The sequence below is a fragment of the Mytilus galloprovincialis genome, chromosome 14, assembly GCF_965363235.1.
Source record: "Mytilus galloprovincialis chromosome 14, xbMytGall1.hap1.1, whole genome shotgun sequence".
NCBI lineage: Eukaryota > Metazoa > Mollusca > Bivalvia > Mytilida > Mytilidae > Mytilus > Mytilus galloprovincialis.
Genome location: NC_134851.1, coordinates 37,396,275 through 37,415,740, shown reverse-complemented (window position 1 = coordinate 37,415,740; position 19,466 = coordinate 37,396,275). Strand labels below are relative to the sequence as shown.

General features: G+C 32.3%; 1 protein-coding gene across 3 annotated transcripts in view; it reads right to left on the bottom strand.

Annotated features, from left to right (window-relative positions):
- Nucleotides 1-4,914: 4,914 nt before the first annotated feature.
- The window catches only part of LOC143058904 (solute carrier organic anion transporter family member 4A1-like), a 70,568-nt gene continuing 56,016 nt past the window's right edge, over nt 4,915-19,466 (bottom strand). For 2 of the 3 annotated variants that reach the window (XM_076232380.1, XM_076232379.1), the window contains exons 6-13: nt 17,360-17,481; nt 16,429-16,550; nt 15,622-15,760; nt 12,849-13,047; nt 11,536-11,707; nt 10,524-10,831; nt 8,041-8,105; nt 4,915-5,509 (exon numbers count right to left, since the gene is read on the bottom strand). In XM_076232380.1, coding sequence (XP_076088495.1) covers nt 5,229-5,509; nt 8,041-8,105; nt 10,524-10,831; nt 11,536-11,707; nt 12,849-13,047; nt 15,622-15,760; nt 16,429-16,550; nt 17,360-17,481 — 1,408 coding nt within the window. In that variant the 3' untranslated portion in view covers nt 4,915-5,228. Of the gene's footprint in view, nt 5,510-8,040; nt 8,106-10,523; nt 10,832-11,535; nt 11,708-12,848; nt 13,048-15,621; nt 15,761-16,424; nt 16,551-17,359; nt 17,482-19,466 lie in introns of all 3 variants that reach the window. The other variant, XM_076232381.1, reaches the window with a different exon arrangement.

Here is a 19,466-nt window from a genome sequence, read left to right as displayed (position 1 = left end):
TTTAACTGAAATCCATATATCTGACTGTTTAAAACAATCAAACTATTATTAAAACTCAATTTTGACATAGTTGAATGTGTTCTCTTGAAAAAATAACATTTTACCTATCAAATTAGGCTGAACTCAAGGAATTTGGATACAAATATATTGTGGTAATGTCTACGGACAAGACAATTTCGGTTAAAAAAAAACTCTAAGAATTAATTGTGACTATATTTATGTTGAAAATACTGAGTTTTAATTTGAATAGATAACTTTCATCACCTATAAATAAGATTTAAGTTCCATAGCAGACAAATAATTGAATTTAATACTTGTTATGTACAAGTGTCTTGTCCGTAGACACTTCCTCATCTGCTGTTGATACTGAAATGCAAAAGATATAGTTGGAGAGAGAGAAATACTTTTTCTTCATTTGATTTAGTTAATCTTTTAAGGTATGCAGCAACTGGAATAAAAAATAGTGAAGTAAAATAAGGTATGCTTTTTATGACTGATAATCTGACACTTTTTAAAATCCACTCCTGTAAAGTAATTTTACAAAAATTGAGAACACTTAAATTACCATTAATTTTATTTATTAAAAATAAGATATTTCTAAGTTTAAACAACACATAGGACTACATGTAATTAAGACCCATAAAGCCAAGCAATATTGACAAAAAGACATGTCTACGGACAAGACATGTGTTTACGGACAAGACATTCTGACATATTTTTGAATTTTTTCCTCTATTAATAGATGGTAGAAAAAAAAGTTAGTAGTGTTTTCATATCTACAAAAGAACAGGAACTTAGCAATGCAACATTAATGTAATTATGCTTCCAGTTTACTAGGGAATGCATGTCTACGGACAAGACATGTTTTCACTTTATTTGTATATCCAACTTTGATGGCATATATCTCCAGCTAGGGTACTTCAATTTTGATAAATGAGGTAGTTTTTGATAATGTATATAGTAGAAGAGAAAACAAAACACATAGTAGCATACATTTGATTTATTTTTCTCTTTTATCACTACACTGAGCAAGCTAAAAACAAAAATACAAAATTTCATAACAAGCGCATAGTATTCAACTTTTTATCATTTAATGAATGGCTATTATCTATTTTGAATTTATTGAACCATAAAACTAATTTTTGACTCTTCACATTAAATGTGAAGAGTCAAAAATTAGTTTTATGGTTTAATAAAATCAAAATAAATTATTTCCATTCATTATAAATAAATTTCTATCAAAACTAAGGCTCAAAGAACTTTTTATATTATTTATATTAACAATAACAACGTACACACATGTTGGCGTATGAATACACAACGTCAAAGTGGGCGTGTCGCCATCAAAATTGACAACATTGAAAATAAAACTAATAATTTTAACCAATCAGAAGACAGTAAAAACACAAAATTTATTTATAACTTTGTAACCACTGAAGTTTTTTTGTTGCAACAAACAGTAAAAGAAAGATGAATAAATTGTCTATAGCAATGAACCAATAATGTAGTTCAAATTAAGTTCACTTATTAACTATCAATTGATAAAAACAGCAAAATTTTAAATGAAACAACATAACGTGAAATTTTGCCCATTTTCAGCGTGTATTTTAGTGGTTTTTAGCTCACCTGGCCCGAAGGGCCAAGTGAGCTTTTCCCATCACTTGGCGTCCGGCGTCCGTCGTCGTCCGGCGTCGTCCGTCGTCCGTCGTCGTTAACTTTTACAAAAATCTTCTCCTCTGAAACTACTGGGCCAAATTTAACCAAACTTGGTCACAATCATCATTGGGGTATCTAGTTTAAAAAATGTGTCCGATGACCCGGCCATCCAACCAAGATGGCCGCCACGGCTAAATATAGAACATAGGGGTAAAATGCAGTTTTTGGCTTATAACTCAAAAACCAAAGCATTTAGAGCAAATCTGACAGGGGGTAAAGTTGTTTATCAGGTCAAGATCTATCTGCCCTGAAATTTTCAGATGAATCAGACAACCCGTTGTTGGGTTGCTGCCCCTGAATTGGTAATTTTATGGAAATTTTGCAGTTTTTGGTTATTATCTTGAATATTATTATAGATAGAGATTAACTGTAAACAGCAATAATGTTCAGCAAAGTAAGATTTACAAATAAGTCAACATGACCGAAATGGTCAGTTGACCCCTTTAGGAGTTATTGCCCTTTATAGTCAATTTTTAACCATTTTTCGTAAATCTTAGTAATCTTTTACAAAAATCTTCTCCTCTGAAACTACTCGGCTAAATTAACCCAAACTTGGCCACAATCATCTTTGGGTATGTAGTTTAAAAAATGTGTCTGGTGACCCGGCCATTTAATCAAGATGGCCGACACGTCTAAATATAGAACATAGGGATAAAATGCAGTTGTTGGCTTATAACTCAAAAACCAAAGCATTTAGAGCAATCTGACACGGGGGGTAAAATTGTTTATCAGGTCAAGATCTATCTGCCCTGAAATTTTCAGATGAATCGGACAACCCGTTGTTGGGTTGCTGCCCCTGAATTGGTAATTTTATGGAAATTTTGCTGTTTTTGGTTATTATCTTGAATATTATTATAGATAGAGATAAACTGTAAACAGCAATAATGTTCAGCAAAGTAAGATTTACAAATAAGTCAACATGACCGAAATGGTCAGTTGACCCCTTTAGGAGTTATTGCCCTTTATAGTCAATTTTTAACCATTTTTCGTAAATCTTAGTAATCTTTTACAAAAATCTTCTCCTCTGAAACTACTGGGCCAAATTTAACCAAACTTGGTCACAATCATTATTGGGGTATTTAGTTTAAAAAATGTGTCCGATGACCCGGCCATCTAACCAAGATGGTCGCCACGGCTAAATATAGAACATAGGGGTAAAATGCAGTTTTTGGCTTATAACTCAAAAATCAAAGCATTTAGAGCAAATCTGACGGAGTTAAATTGTTTATCATATCAAGATCTATCTGCCCTAAAATTTTCAGATGGATCCAACAACCAGTTGTTGGGTTGCTGCCCTTAAATTGGTCATTTTAAGGAAATTTTGCCGTTTTTTGTTATTATCTTGAATATTATTATAGATAGAGATAAACTGTAAACAGCAATAATGTACAGCAAAGTAAGACCTAAAAATAAGTCAACATGACCAAAATGGTCAATTGACCCCCTAAGGAGTTATTGTCCTTTATAGTCAATTTTTAACAATTTTCATAAAATTTGTAAATTTTTACTAACATTTTCCACTGAAACTACTGGGCCAAGATCATTATAGATAGATAATTGTAAGCAGCAAGAATGTTCAGTAAAGTAAGATCTACAAACGCATCACCATCACCAAAACACAATTTTGTCATGAATCCATCTGTGTGTCCTTCGTTTATGATATGCACATAGACCAAGGTGAGCGACACAGGCTCTTTAGAGCCTCTAGTTTTTCAAAACGGTAACACCTTTACATGATATTTGATATTCATTGTGAAGCCCTACATTCTCTTCTTCAGTTCAAAGATGTATTACTTATGTAAAGTTTATCTTCTTATCTTTACAAGCCTATAACATAGACCCAATATGAAATGCACATCTGATCTTGGCTAGGCCGTTTGTGAATAAACCCATGCTCTAAATCCAATAAAATTTGTTTGGACATGCGTATATTGACTATTGCAGAATGATATTTTTTTTTTCAGATTAGCATGCATTTAAAATATATATTTTACTAATTCATTTATTATGACTGTAATGTGTTGCAGTTCGAAATTGACATATTTGACCTACATTGTAGATACGACATCCGTTCATGCTGGCTGTGCAAAACTCCTCCCTCTGAAAAATGACATTGCCTGTCGTTTGCTTGTTAATAAACAAAAAAGAGGTTCACGGAAGAGCCTACAAAAACACTCTACATTTATACACATTGAACATAGAAATTAACTTAATTGTCCTAATCGGAATCAAAATGATTGATGCAAGCTATACTTTATTGTAGTTTTAACATGGATAGGCATTATATTCACTATCGCTCTGGCAAAAATAATCACGAATATAATGGCTACCCATGTTAAAACTAAAATAAAGTATAGCTTGCATCAATCATGTATTCCTTTGAGTCTTTCTTCTCATTTCTTTTCTAGTTTTCACCCAAAGGAGGGGTTAGGAAATATCATGTAAGAATTTTGTTACCAATATCCCACTATTGTGGACAAACTTATGTTGAATAAAGTAAACAAAGACAACAGTTGTATACCACCGTTCGAAATTCATACATCGACAGAGAAAAAACAAATCAGAGTTACAAACTAAAACTGAGGGAAACGTATCAAATATAGGAAACTACGACACAACAGAAACACAACATTAAATTTAAATGTAACACACACAGAAACGAACTATAATATAACAATGGCCATTTTTCTGACTTGGTACAGGGCATTCTAAGTAAAAAATTAAGTGTTGAGCCTGGTTTTGTGGCATGCAAAACCTCTAGCTTTAATTGCAATGTTAACTAGTTCCAGTTAATATATTTGTAGACTCTGAAATACCAATATAGAATTGAAGAATCATTTGCAGTATTGTGTTTTTTATTTTCCCAACACTATCACTAGTTACAGCATTCAAGTATACATCTTCATGATCTTATAACAAAGTCTCAATCTGTTTGGTTTCTTGTGGACAGTTGTCTCATTGGAAATCATACCACATCTTCTTTTTTTATATATATTGTCAAAATTTCGTGAATAGATGTACTATGCGATATGGGTTTTGCTCGTTGTTGAAGGTCGTACGGGATCGATAGTTGTTAATTTCTATGTATTGTTTTCGCTTTTGGAGAAAAGTTTCATTGGCAATTATACCACATCTACTTGTTTTATAATAGGTTGTCTTTAACAAAAATAAAAGTTAGACACAAAAACAAACAAAAAAAACCCTAAAAACACTTTTAAAAAATAAAGGTAAGCTTTAATATATATATAGAACATATACATTTTGTAATATGTATTTTGTCAGAACGTTGATTGCTTCGGTCAAGACCTTGTCGTTCTGAAATGGATTTTTTGATGGTTGTTGTCAGGTTTGAATCATAAGATATATATTTATAAACATTACATGCATTTGATTGGACATAATGATGATAAAATGAATTGTATCCCTGATAAACTACCGGTATTGTCCAACTGTAATGATATGTCTAGAAATGAAATATGATCGTACATGCAATGATCAAGTTCACAGCTTTATCATAAGACACTCTCTCGTGTTTCTAATTTTTCAACGGGATGCATTAGTTTTTCAGCGCCCTCTGTATCATTGTCTTCCGGTGGTGCCTTGTAAAAATATTGAGCTAGGAAATAAAACAGTACAGCTAAACCTTTCATTAAACACCACCATATAAATATTTTGATTCCCATGTCTGTCTTTTGATATATCCAACAGTTACCCGTCTCCCCACAAATATTCTGCCATACTTTACAAGCACTGTCAATGATAGCACCAAGCATTACTGGACCAGGGGTCGTTCCTGTAAAGATGTATCATTCAATTTATTATATTTTCAGAATTTTCAGAATTTTCATATTTTCCATTTGTCTTTGCTATGGATCATTTTTAAGTAGATAAAGTTTATATTAAGTAGATAAAGTTTATATTAAGTGTTTCCTTTAGATTGTATTGCATGATTTTTGGATTTTATTGTATATGTAACACTCAGAAACGTGCCCTTCCCCCCCCCCCCCCCCCCCAAACGTGTCCGATACTCCCAAACGTGTCTACATCGACGTCACTGAACTGCAAAACATGTCTAGTTGTAAAAAGGGCGTCAAAGCGTGTCATTTGTATTATTTAAACGCCTAAACATGTCCATTTTTTAATAAACACCCAAACGTGCCCAATCCGTCAAACGTGCCCAATTCCCCAAAATTTTCCTATAATATAAAGGGAACTAAAAGATAAAACACTGATATTCCGTAAAAATAAAGCTGTCCTTTTCCGCTCTAAAAAAATATACTTTAATTTCGAGTTACATTGTACGATTAGTGTAGATTCCTAATAACCGTAAAGTGTAATAACTGTACACAATTCATTTAGGCCTAATCCCAAATTCCCGGAATAATTAAGGTACAATCCAAGAGTTCCGGCAAATATTCTTCCGCATCTCATTATATAACTTATCAAAAGTATGTTGCCGTCCTGTCCATGCATGAAATATTTGCCACTGGGCGTAGTTTCTCTTGTTTGCGTGTATTTAAGTGATGCTCGAAACTAAAAGTTCATAATATAAAACCTTAATACCAGTTTATAATTTTTAGAGCTTTTTTTCCATTTTTGAGAGAATCAATTAGTTTCTTAGTGAAGTTATAAAAAAAATCGGTCTTTATTTTTAAGTTTAACGAATGTTTATCCCGAATAATCGTAAACAAATTTAGGCCCGTTCCTAAATCCCCGGTATGATAATAAAACTTATGTAAAGTATTTATTGTTAATATGATATCGTTCAAATAATGCATGAAATATTTGGAACTAGACTTATGACTCTTGTTTGCATGTCTTCACTTTAGTAGTGATGCTGGAAATCTAAAATTTATTAAAATACCTGATAACCAGTTTATGATTTGAATATCTTTTAAAATATCAGAACTGTTGGAAAAAAGAGAAGTCAATTCTTTTAAAATCCTACCGTGCATTATTCGCGGATTACAGCTGATTTCCTAATGCTTGCAAAGTAAAACTTTGTTTGGCTTGCTTGCTTTGTTTGTGTAATTGTTAATACAAGTTTTGTAAATAAGATTGACATCTTTAAACAATATATATAGGCATAGTTTAACCTGAATATATTGTATTTGAATTTAATTGGGTGTTATCCTATGGTAAACGCTTAATTCAACTGAACTAGAATTGTTTGTACATGTTTGTGCGCTCTAAACGAGCATAATACTTGCAACTGGACTATAAGCAATTTCAGTCAAAAGTCGATTTATATGTTACAGATTAAATTTGCAATAACAACCGGCATTGAACCAACTAATACTAATAAATGACCACTTCATCAACTGTGTCCCCCATTATAGAATTGCCGTAAAAGTTATTGATTTTATTCATGTATTAGCGCTAAAAGATTTGAGACGTTCTGGCGTTAAATAGCGGACACGTTTTGGCGAATAACAATTTTCGGACACGTTTAGGGGTTATAAAATCAGACACGTTTGGGGAATATTGGATATTACGGACACGTTTAGGGAGAATAGACACGTTTGGGGGAATCGGATACGTTTGGGGGACAGGACACGTTTGGGAGTGTTACATATATATTCATAGTTTTACTAGAAACTTTTGTGTGTGCGACATAAACTTTTTTTTAATAATTCCAATGAGAAGGTGTTCCATGATTGGAAGTTAATACGTATAGGAGAAAAAGAAAGACAGTTTGTATTAATTTTGTAGAAGAAGCAAGAGCACCTGGAGAAAAATAAACGATTTTAGACAAGAAAAATAGTTACCCTAATCAATTACGTTTGGACTTTAAACTCTTCCTTTTTCTCCGGTCTAGATAGGCCAATGACCACTGTTAGATAATTAAACTGCACCGAACCCCCCGAACCCCCCGAGCCCCCCTAGTTACGGGTATGGTAGGACTAGGCTACTTCGAAAGTAGGGTATTAAAACTTACTTCTAATAATGACTTCAAGGTTCAGCAAGCCAACAAGCTAACCATATATTATTTTTGCCTACACACTCAATGCAATCGGCTGTAACTTTTTTCTTATTTTAATTGTTGTTGTTTTTTTTTTTACGTCAAGTGTCAATTTATCATGCATGTTCAGAATCAAAATCGTATTGCAGTACTCCCCACTTATTGTCTTAAAAAGTGCCAAATTCTTTCAAATGTTGACCCGTTTACTTTTTTTTGCACGTTTTGATATTATATAAGTACGATTCACTGCATGTGGCACGATATATTTGGTATTATGTGAGTCTTCCCACCTTTACTCATATTTGGATCATGAAATTGAACAAAATAGTGCAAAAAAGCAATAAAAAAGACAATATACATACCTAATAATCGCAACAACAGCCACTGAAATCCTATTGCTAGAGCTCTTTCAGATTGGGGAACACATCTACAATAAAAAAAAATCAAAATTGTATAAAGAATATTCAGGTGGATTTTCTAATATATCGAAGGAAGATATCAAATTAATTCAATCTATTAAAATTGTCAATCTTCATTTTTCTTTTTAAAACTACAAGTAAGAATTGCAAAATTCAGGAAACAAGAAAATTTATAAGCACGGTTATGCGTAGTTTTACATTCGTATATGCTCGGTCGATTTCATTCCTCAGAAGCGGATCTTTACGCTGCTTGCCGATTTGTATCCATGCATTAAATGATATATCATATACATATACCAAAGTCTGTTAAACGGTCTGTAGTTGTAGTGAAAAAAAACATATCTTGTTTTATGAAAAGGTTGTTAAATAATTTACTGTTTATGATTTCAGTTAAATCCCAAATTTTAAGTGTATTTATTGGTCCTACGTGTACCGCACGGTACCTTTGATAACTCTTTTTATCCTGCAATTCATTGGGTGTCCTACTATACAGATACAGTCCCACAGATATCGCTTTAAAGCTCCGCCCACTGTCGGACTGAATATTGTATGAACCTGCGTGACCTCATAATGTGTAATGCAGTCGCATTCCAATGACGTACAATTGTCGATTTCAAAAGTTGAATGCGTGTCAATTTCAGCATGCATGTTTAGTGAATGCCAAATCTGAAGCGTAGGACAACTGTCGTACACTTCTGTTTCAAATTGGACAATGTTTTGTTATTTGTATTTACTGTTGAGTTAAAATAGATAATTATTCTCCTTGAGCGATGTATTATTGTTGACCATTCGAGATTCTTTTTTGGCGAACCCGTCTTCAGCTGAATATGTGATTTTCATGAATATTACTACGCGGGCCTCAAGGGATTTTAAATCGAAAATAAAACAAAATGTGAGTTTTTGCGTCTTTCAAAATTCAAAATATACATAATTAATTGCAGGATAAAGACAATAAATGGTTTACTTTTATTAATTGTTATTTGGGTGGAGAGTTATCTCATTGACACTCACACCACATCTTCCTATTATATCTAACAACTGTTTAGTGTCTTTAAATATCAGCTGTATATCGGCTCGAAACAGGAGTAATAGCTCTCTAAGGCTCGCATTACACCTGTTTCTTAGCCTCGTACAAATACAGCTGATATGTACAGACACTAAACAGTTATTGTCTATATAACGTTTGTATACGGATATTTTCAGTGATCAAGTATATATTGAAAGCAAAACTAGCAAGTAGATAAAAAAAAATAACAAATATCAAACTATGGAAAAGAAATTATCAGAAAACAAAGAGAAAAATAATATTTTGCCTCGGAGGTCATTTGTTATCGGATTTTGTTTAGCTGTTCAATGTATTGCGGACTATTGTTTTCTTTCGCATCCTTCCTTTTTATTGAAAACAATTTAATAATGCTGCAAGATATCTCATCTATATCATTGAAATTTTATATGTAAAAAAAATATTAAGTAGTTTGAGGTGATTTTTAAAAACCAAAAAAGAAATAAAGGTGACCTTGGATGTAAGTCAAGATGGGATATTAACCCAATGACACACAAAAAAAAGAAGACAAAAATAGATCATCATTCAGTTCGCTCAAACCTATAAAAAATCAGGCTATAGAATAGTTCATCCTCTTCATCGTTTAAAGCTACAGATATGACAAAAAGTACATAAACAGACTTAATCTAGACAAATTCATGTCAGTTAAAATTTGGTTGAGGGGAGTTGGAACTTAGAAGGGCCGGATCCAGCCATTTGAAAAAGGAGGGGGGGATTCTCAACCCAGAGTAAAAGGGGGGATTCCAACTACATGTATATGCTCCCATTTAAATGCATTGATCGGCCAAAAAAAGGGGGGTTCCAACCCCCGGAACCCCCATCCCCTGGATCCGCCAATGCTTATTTTCTGAATAAACTAACTATAAATCGTTCATGGTTTAAAGAAATGAGAACAAATAGATATAGGAAAATGTGGTATGAGTGCCAATGAAATATCTCTCTATCCAAGTATAACAATTTATAAAAGTAAACCATGATTACTGGTCAAGGTACGGCCTTCAACACGGAGCTTTGGTTCACACCGAACAGCAAGCTATAAGGGCCTCCAAAAATTACTAGGGTAAAACCATTCAAACGGGAAAACCAACAGTCTAATCTATATAAAAAAGAGAAACACACTTGAACTACATAAACAGACGACAACTACTGTACGTCAGATTCCTGTAAATACAAATGTACATGTAATAAACAGGGTTATCAAAGACCTGTCATTATATTGCACATGTATGTAATTTCGGCTACAGAAGTGCGTTCGTTTTGCAGTGTAGGATATGTATAAATACACAGCCTCATAGTACTCATCGTTAAGAAAACATTTCTTATATACTTGTGTATCTAAAGTTATTTATTTTTGGTGTTTTACCTCATTGTGGCAGTTTGGCATGGTGAGACTGTTGAAAAAGTCAGAAACATTCCGATGAACAATAATGGCGCCACAACGTACATCAATATACAGTCAGACATACAAATTCCTTGATATGCTCCCATTGGCGGGCCCATTGGTCCAGTTATGTTTGATGAATTTGACAACAAAGAGGTCGTAGTTTTTAATAAGCCAATTGAAGGCAGTGTCGTAGTTCTCATCGCATCTGTTTGTTCTAATTGTTTATTCATAGAGTTGTTCATCTTATATGTTATGCTTTCGTCAACACATTCACAGTCCAAGTACATCTACAATTAATTATATATTAATTGGACACAATTCATTTTTTTCTGAATATGAAGCTCAACTTGAATTTGTCAATCTTGACAGTTTTGATTTCAAATCTTTCTTTCGTCTATTATAACAGAGATAACAGAAGTTTTGCCTTTAATACAACATTCAACAAATACAGTTGACCTATTGCTAATAATTTAAGAAAAACCGACCAAAACACAAAAACTTAACACTGAGCAATGAACCATAAAAATGAGGTCAAGGTCGATATACTATTCCCAGGTATAGGCATAATAACTTTAAGTAAAAATTAATGGTGATCTATAACTACAGTATATTTAATTTGATATAACATTTTGACGTTTGTTGTCCTGCTCTTAATTAAGAAATATGAATATCAAAACGTGGTTTATTCTATAAACCACAAAATTAACTTGAACAATTAATCTGTTACACAGAACTTCATGTACATATTATTCAACGCTTAACAGATTGCAATTAATGGTTGACATGATCTGCGTTCCCTTCCAGGGCATCAGAAATACCCCAATTTTTTATTGGTTTGTGTTGCTTAGTCATTATGTTTTTTATGTAAGGTTTTGTGGAATTTGTCTTTTCTTTTATTCTTCATATTTTGCAATTGCGTTGTCATTTTCTATTCGACTATTAAATGAGTTTTGAATGACCCTTTCCTTTCTTTCCCCTCTCTTTTTGTTACCTTGATAGGTCCCATTGGTGATTTTATAAAGGAATGCTTAGATGAACAACCAGCGTGACATGGTGAGAAATACTGTGAGCCGTCTAATCCACATACGGGTTCATATACCATAGCTGAACATCCACAATCCACATTACATGTAGCCGCTAAATTGTGATCAGTATCTCTGTTACTGTGGATACAGAAAGAAATGGTGAACATGAAATATTTTTACAGACTTTTTAAACTGCATGTGTGTAATAAAATTATGAAAATAAAAGTAGGGGTTAGCGGTGATTTTTTTAAAGGCACCACATGGATAAAACAAGAGGATTCCGAATATCTGGCAAAATACAAAAAAAGAGAAGCGAACATCCTTGAAATGCTTCCACATAAAATGATTCATTATATGTAATTGAAAACTATTTTTAAAGTCAGAGTTGTTTTTAAGACATACTTTATCAAGGTCTAAATTGAATATGATTGGAAAACAATATGATTAAAGTCTAAATTTGATGAATAATATTCCTTAAAATGCAAATGTAATGTGAATTTTCTCATTAAAACATTTGTAATATGATAACTGAATTGCATCATTCCTTCGGTGCAGCGATTAAATCTTAACTATAATTTATGTTTTTTAATATGGTTTTGAAATTTTAAGATCATGTAATCATATAATCATTTATATTTCTTTTTTGGGAATATTATTATCGAATTTATCAGTATAATTTTATTTGCATGGCTATGCGTTTGCTAATGTAATTCAATTTGGAGTAAGACGTATTTTTCTCAAAGAAGGAAATAATATCTTGGAAGGAAAACTGACAAACATTGATAGTAATATAGACAATACTAATTGTGCAGCTGTAAAAAATAGTGAAAAATTATACCCTCCCCCCCCCCCCAAAAAAAAAAAAAGAAATAAAAAAAATGGGTAATATGCATGGTTACCATTATTGCTGACAAAACTGCAGGAGTCCCATCGAAACCAGGGCCGATCTCATGTACTTCCAGATATTTTTTGTTATTCTTTTGGCATCCACGTATTGTTATTTTATAATTAATTATACCTTAATGACATTTTATTGAATATTCTTTAAAAGAAAAAAAAACGTAAAAAGGTACAAAAATATGGGGATACTGGGTCAAACAACACCCCAATAAACACTACACAAATTAATACACAAAAACCCAATCAAGAACCAGTGTGACCTCATACTTGGGGTCAAGATATTTTTGCTCTACTATTGGCACCCGTCGTGTTCCTAGTATATAAAACAATCAATGTTTCATTATACATGTAAGTACATGTAATAAAACGTTTAACTTACATGTGTGTTTTATATTCTATTGTAACACCACTAATGCGTTGGGTTGGACATTCAATCAGAAATAAGCAACCAAAAAGTAAAGCGATGCAACTAAGTGCTAAGTTAAAGCGGATGATGCTTCGACACTTCAGTTTCTTCTTCTTAACAACATATCCTCCGACAAACATACCACCTCCGGCTCCTGGAACCGTCACACAACCTAGAATAATACAGAATAATAAAACAGACTATACATCACCGGATCCTGGAACTGTAACATAACCTACAGTATTACTGAATTATGAAAGAGACTACACGTCACCGGATCCTTCAACCGTTACACAACCTATAATAATACGGAATAATGAAACAGACTATACATCACCGGATCCTGGAACCGTTACACAACCTACAATAATACGGAATAATGAAACAGACTATACATCACCGGATCCTGGAACCGTTACACAACCTACATAATACGGAATTATGAAAAAGACTACACATCACCGTATCCCTGAACCGTTACACAACCTATAATAGAACGAAATAATGAAATAGACTATACATCACCGGATCCCCGAACCGTAAAACAACACAACCTTAAATAATACAGAATTATGAAATAGTCTTTACATCATCGGATCCTGGAAATATTATATAAAACCTGGAACCGTTACATGACCTATAATTAAACGGAATTATGAAACAAACTATACATCACCGGATCCTGGAAATATTATATAAAACCTACAATAATACGAAATAATGAAACAAACTATACATCACCAGATCCTCAAACCGTTACACAACCTTCAATAATACAGAATAATGAAACAGACTATACATCACTGGATCCTGGAACCGTTACACAACCTACAATAATACGGAATAATGAAACAGACTATACATCACCGGATCCTGGAAATATTATCTAAAACCTACAATAATACGAAATAATGAAACAAACTATACATCACCAGATCCTCAAACCGTTACACAACCTTCAATAATACAGAATAATGAAACAGACTATACATCACTGGATCCTGGAACCGTTACACAACCTACAATAATACGGAATAATGAAACAGACTATACATCACCGGATCCTGGAAATATTATATAAAACCTTCAATAATGATATGGAATAATGAAACAAACTATACATCACCAGATCCTCAAACCGTTACACAACCTTCAATAATACAGAATAATGAAACAGACTATACATCACTGGATCCTGGAACCGTTACACAACCTACAATAATACGGAATAATGAAACAGACTATACATCACCGGATCCTGGAAATATTATATAAAACCTACAATAATACGAAATAATGAAACAAACTATACATCACCAGATCCTCAAACCGTTACACAACCTTCAATAATACAGAATAATGAAACAGACTATACATCACTGGATCCTGGAACCGTTACACAACCTACAATAATACGGAATAATGAAACAGACTATACATCACCGGATCCTGGAAATATTATATAAAACCTACAATAATGATATGGAATAATGAAACAAACTATACATCACCAGATCCTCAAACCGTTACACAACCTTCAATAATACAGAATAATGAAACAGACTATTCATCACTGGATCCTGGAACCGTTACACAACCTACAATTATGCGGAATAATGAAACAGACTATACATCACCGGATCCTGGAAATATTATATAAAACCTACAATAATACGAAATAATGAAACAAACTATACATCACCAGATCCTCAAACCGTTACACAACCTTCAATAATACAGAATAATGAAACAGACTATACATCACTGGATCCTGGAACCGTTACACAACCTACAATAATTCGGAATAATGAATCAAACTACATCACCGGAATCCTGGAACCATTATTCTAAACCTACAATGATACGGAATAATGAAATAGACTCACTCCATAGGCTCTACATTTAGGTAAAGTATAAGAGAGAAAAAATATATCTGAGGAACAATATAATACTGATAATCTTCCGAAAAAGAAAAAAGAAATAAAAATGCAGTCAAATGTCAATCACTCGGTCGAGCATCGAACTCACAACCCCTCGCACTCGCGACAATCAAAGGAGATCGTATAAAAACAAAAACAAACAAATATGTCGTGACATAAAGGTATAATTTCAATACAATTAAAACACGAATGATATTAAAATGACACTGAGACGATTGTTTTGTTAGTAATAAAACTTATCTGTAAGCTTTTTACGATCTTTTACGGTTTCTGTCATATGAAACTAAAAGCTTAAGGTTTCATTTCTAGTTATACGAATATAGCTTATACGGAAGTGAAATTTAATTCCATTTATTGTAGAATTAAAAGCAATTTTCGGAGCTATTAAACGTGTAACTGTACCAGCTTACCGTCACAAACTGTTATAACATAACAATCTTATTCAATTATTATTTAATTGGTTTTAGTTTACACATCAATGAATTTCCGAAGAAGTACGTTTAATCCTTATAATTCGTTATCTTCTGCTAATTTGTTTTGCAATTGTATTTTGTAGATTCCATTCCATTTTCAGTGCATAAATAGAGTGCAGAACGGTAAGTTGGTTAGGATCGCGCATGAATATTTTAAATTGGTAACAAAAGTAAATCTTCGCAAACTTAATATGATTAATAAAAATTTGGTTTCTGCTGTAACAAGAATTGTTAGTCCTTTTGTTTTTTCTTCCAAAGATCACGGGTTTTTGTCTATTCTTAAAAATCGCAATTTTATAATAAATGCACTCAATAATTTTGGAGTTACAGTACCCATTATCAAACCAGCAAAAGCGGGTGGTAAGTTGAATTTCTCAGCAAAAAACTTTGGTCCAAAGGTTGCAACTCCACTGATTATAGCTCCTTCAGTACAAGCTCCCAAAGACATGAACAGAAATGTAGGATTTAAAACCTGTAACAAATATTTAGAATGAGGCCCCTCATGGGGGGGTCCTAGTAATCACATAATCACCATTTTTTTGTCAATATAATCACATAATCATTAAATATTTGCTTATCTTTAGTAATCAAATAATCATAAACTAAAAATACAGTCCTAGGTAATCAAATAATCATGAAATATTTGGCTTAATAATCAAATAATCATTAAAAAAACGGCCAAGTAATCACATAATCAAAAACCCCATGAGGGCCCTCTAGAATGACTGACAATTTACAAAAACATTATGATTGATCATCGATGGGCATCTGTAGCCAATAGACACATTTTCCATTTATTTTTAAAACAATTTTTGCTCAGTTAAAAAAATAAATCACCAGAAAACAAATTAACATTACTGGCATGCTATGTGTTAAAAGTATTTGTCTCAACTATCATATTATAAAGAAAGCAAAAACAAGCAGGAAAAAAAGTCATGTCGGGACTTTAAATAGCTTGCAATGCGGTATGGTGTTTACTCATTGTTGAAGGCTGCACAACGACCTATAATAGTTACTAACTTTCTACGTCATTTGGTCTCTGTTGGAGAGTTAACGGTATCTCATTAACAATCATATTACATTTTCCTATTTCTATATTTACACCAATGTTTCCTGCTTGTACATGTACATTGTACCTACTAAATTCCACATGGCTATAGGAAAATCCTTCCACGATTTCCCAAAATCGTCGTCTTTAACTTTCTTGGCTTGTTTTCCTTGATAGGCTTCTGACTTTCGTTTTGCTTGAATTGCAGCGCTACCTGAATAAATAATTACATTTAATTATGAATCCATTCAAACTCAAATGATATCTAAAAAAAATGTCCAATATACAAATGTATATATATAATATATAAAACAGGTCTTCGGGTCGAGTTCGGGACCATCTTGACTTTGCAGTGAGCATTTGCTTTTACTGTGTTAAGCACTTATTGATACGGCAAGAAGAGGAACGATCAATAAAAACATCTTTCATATTTCACTTGCTTTGAGTTTGTCAAGTCGTGTATGCAATATGTCTGCAATTAATATTTAAGGAATGACTGTAATATTTTTTCTGTTATGAAGAAATAACATAAAAAATTTGGTGCACACTGAATAACGCGCGTAGCGGGTTATTTGACAGTGTGCAGCACATTTTTTATGTTATTTCGAATAGACAGAAAAAATATTACAGTTATTCCACTTCGCATCGCCACCGTCTTCTGACATGGAGAGATTGAGCTCCCACGCGACATATCAGAAAATGGGAGCAATGCGAGATCGGGTTTGAAGGGGCATTAGCTACGAGTTAAAACAAAAAAAAAATAGTCTATGATTTCTTTTGTCAATCCTTCAATAAAGAAGTTGAAATAGTAAAATATTAAGTCATTTATAGTAGCCAGTTTGGTTAAATTTTGTAAAAATAAGCAAAGAAACATCTCTGATGAATAACCAAACATCATTGAACGCATATTCATGTGACCTTCAAATAACCAGTTATCTTGATATTGGCTGCGTATGAATTTGAGTCAAACTTTGACATCTAATGCCCCCTTAGAAAGGTTGCTTGTGGTATTGATATTATTACCTGGTAACTGTTTTGGATAGGCGATCATTGGTATGGCAACAATGAACATTATAGCACCACTGGCTAGGAAACTTATCCACCAGGCACCTACCCAGCGTGGATCACCGGGTGTTATAGATATGCTATTGGAAAGTAAAAAAAAAAAAAGAAAGAAAGAAAATTAGAAAATGCATAAATATATTATATTACTTATAGTAATAATAATAATCTTTATTTGTCATATAAGTAACATTATACTTGTGACATAAACAAAAGTAACAACAACAATTAAATAACTGAGTTGAACACACACATATCTATATATATACAAGTAAAACTAACTAAGAGTCCCCTGTCCTCAGCTCTAAAGACTGTTTTATAAAGGAACCTGTTTTTTTCACTTGGTTTATATTAGAAGGATTTAGTAGGACTACTAGTTTTTCAGTATCAGATAGATTTTGAAACATAGGATTATCTATTGTCATGTCATTAAAAAGTTTTATACGTAAAACATTATTAATTTGACAGTGGAGGAGAAAGTGATTTTCATCTTCTAAGGTTTTACAAGTTGGACATGTTCTATTGTCTCGAGGTATTTTTAGATATCTGCCCTTCTCAATGAGCAAATTATGGTCACTAATTCTTATTTTTGTAAATAAACGTCTAGTTTCAAAATTGTGATATTTTAGATAAAATTCTTGGTCTTGTTTGACTTTAATATTTTTGTAAAGAAAACGTTTGTTATTTTCGTTCAAACTATTAATTTTATTTTCCAGTAGTTCTGAATAAAATTTACTTGTAATATTCTTAATCCAAGTCTTTAGTTTGTTAACTTGTTCCATATTTTGACAGGACATTACTTTTTGTATATCAATATTCATTTCTTGTGTTGAATCTTTTATAAAAGTGGACCAAGTATAAACTGCTTGTGAATCAAGGTGTTTACTTAATGTATAACTTTCTTTTAGCAATGGGTTTATGTTTTCAGTATTTAATCTAGCCCAATAAAGAATTGCTTGTGTTTTTATATATTTTTCTATTGGTTGTCTACCAAGTTCAGCTTTAACACCTAAATTAGCAGATGTTTTTTTAGTACCTAGAATATATTTACAGAAATTAACATGAACCTTTTCGAAGGGAGTCTTATCCAAATATTGGAAATTATCTATATCTTTGTTTTGGGATTTTAATCTGCCTTTTGCTCTATAATAAGATTGATATGTATCCATGTATGATATTTCAGCATTATATGTTAAAATTGGTTTTATAAGAGAATCAAAAAGATTACAGGATACATTAACAGGAAAATTTCCCAAAAAGGCTGCATGTGTTTTTAATGAAAACAGAGCTTTCCTAGCTTTTTTGGCTAAATCTGTTAAACTTGCATTTAGATTTCCATTATTTTTTATCAGAGTGCCCAGAAATTTATACTCAGTAAGTTATCAATTTTTTCATTATTGAACCTTACAATGTATGGTTCCAGTTTTGTAGTTCTTTGTTTAATGATCATTGTTTTTGTTTTTTTTTTATTATTTAGACATAACTGCCATTTTTCACAGTAATTTGATAAGTTATTTAAGCTATTTTGAAGACCTTCTTTACTTTCGGATAAAATTATAAGGTCATCGGCAAACAAAAGACTTCCTATATCAGAATTTAATATTCTCAAGGGTTTTGAACCCTTATGGTCAAAATTATAGATTTACATATGAGATTGAAATTACATTTACAGGGGAGGTAATGACGTTGCTAACGTAAATTGCTATTTTCGCGACGTCAAACGGTAACTTATCTGGAAAAGATGCAGTTTTCGTCTAATTTTTATCATTCAAACTGATTTAACTTGAAAATGAGTTCATGGACCCTCTTTTTTAAAATGGTATTTGGTTTGATTACGTAAGAAGATTATGTGTACCAATTTTAATGAAAACGTAAATAGTGCAATTTTTTAAATTTGATTAATATACAGCAAAAAAATTACGTTTTTTTCCTACATTCATGAACATTTGATAAATTTGAGTTTTTTGTTAAATAAAATGTACAAATTTATGCAATATTTATATAACACATAAATTACAAATAATTTAACAAAAATCAGATCGTGTTTATCTGTTAAGGGCATACGATA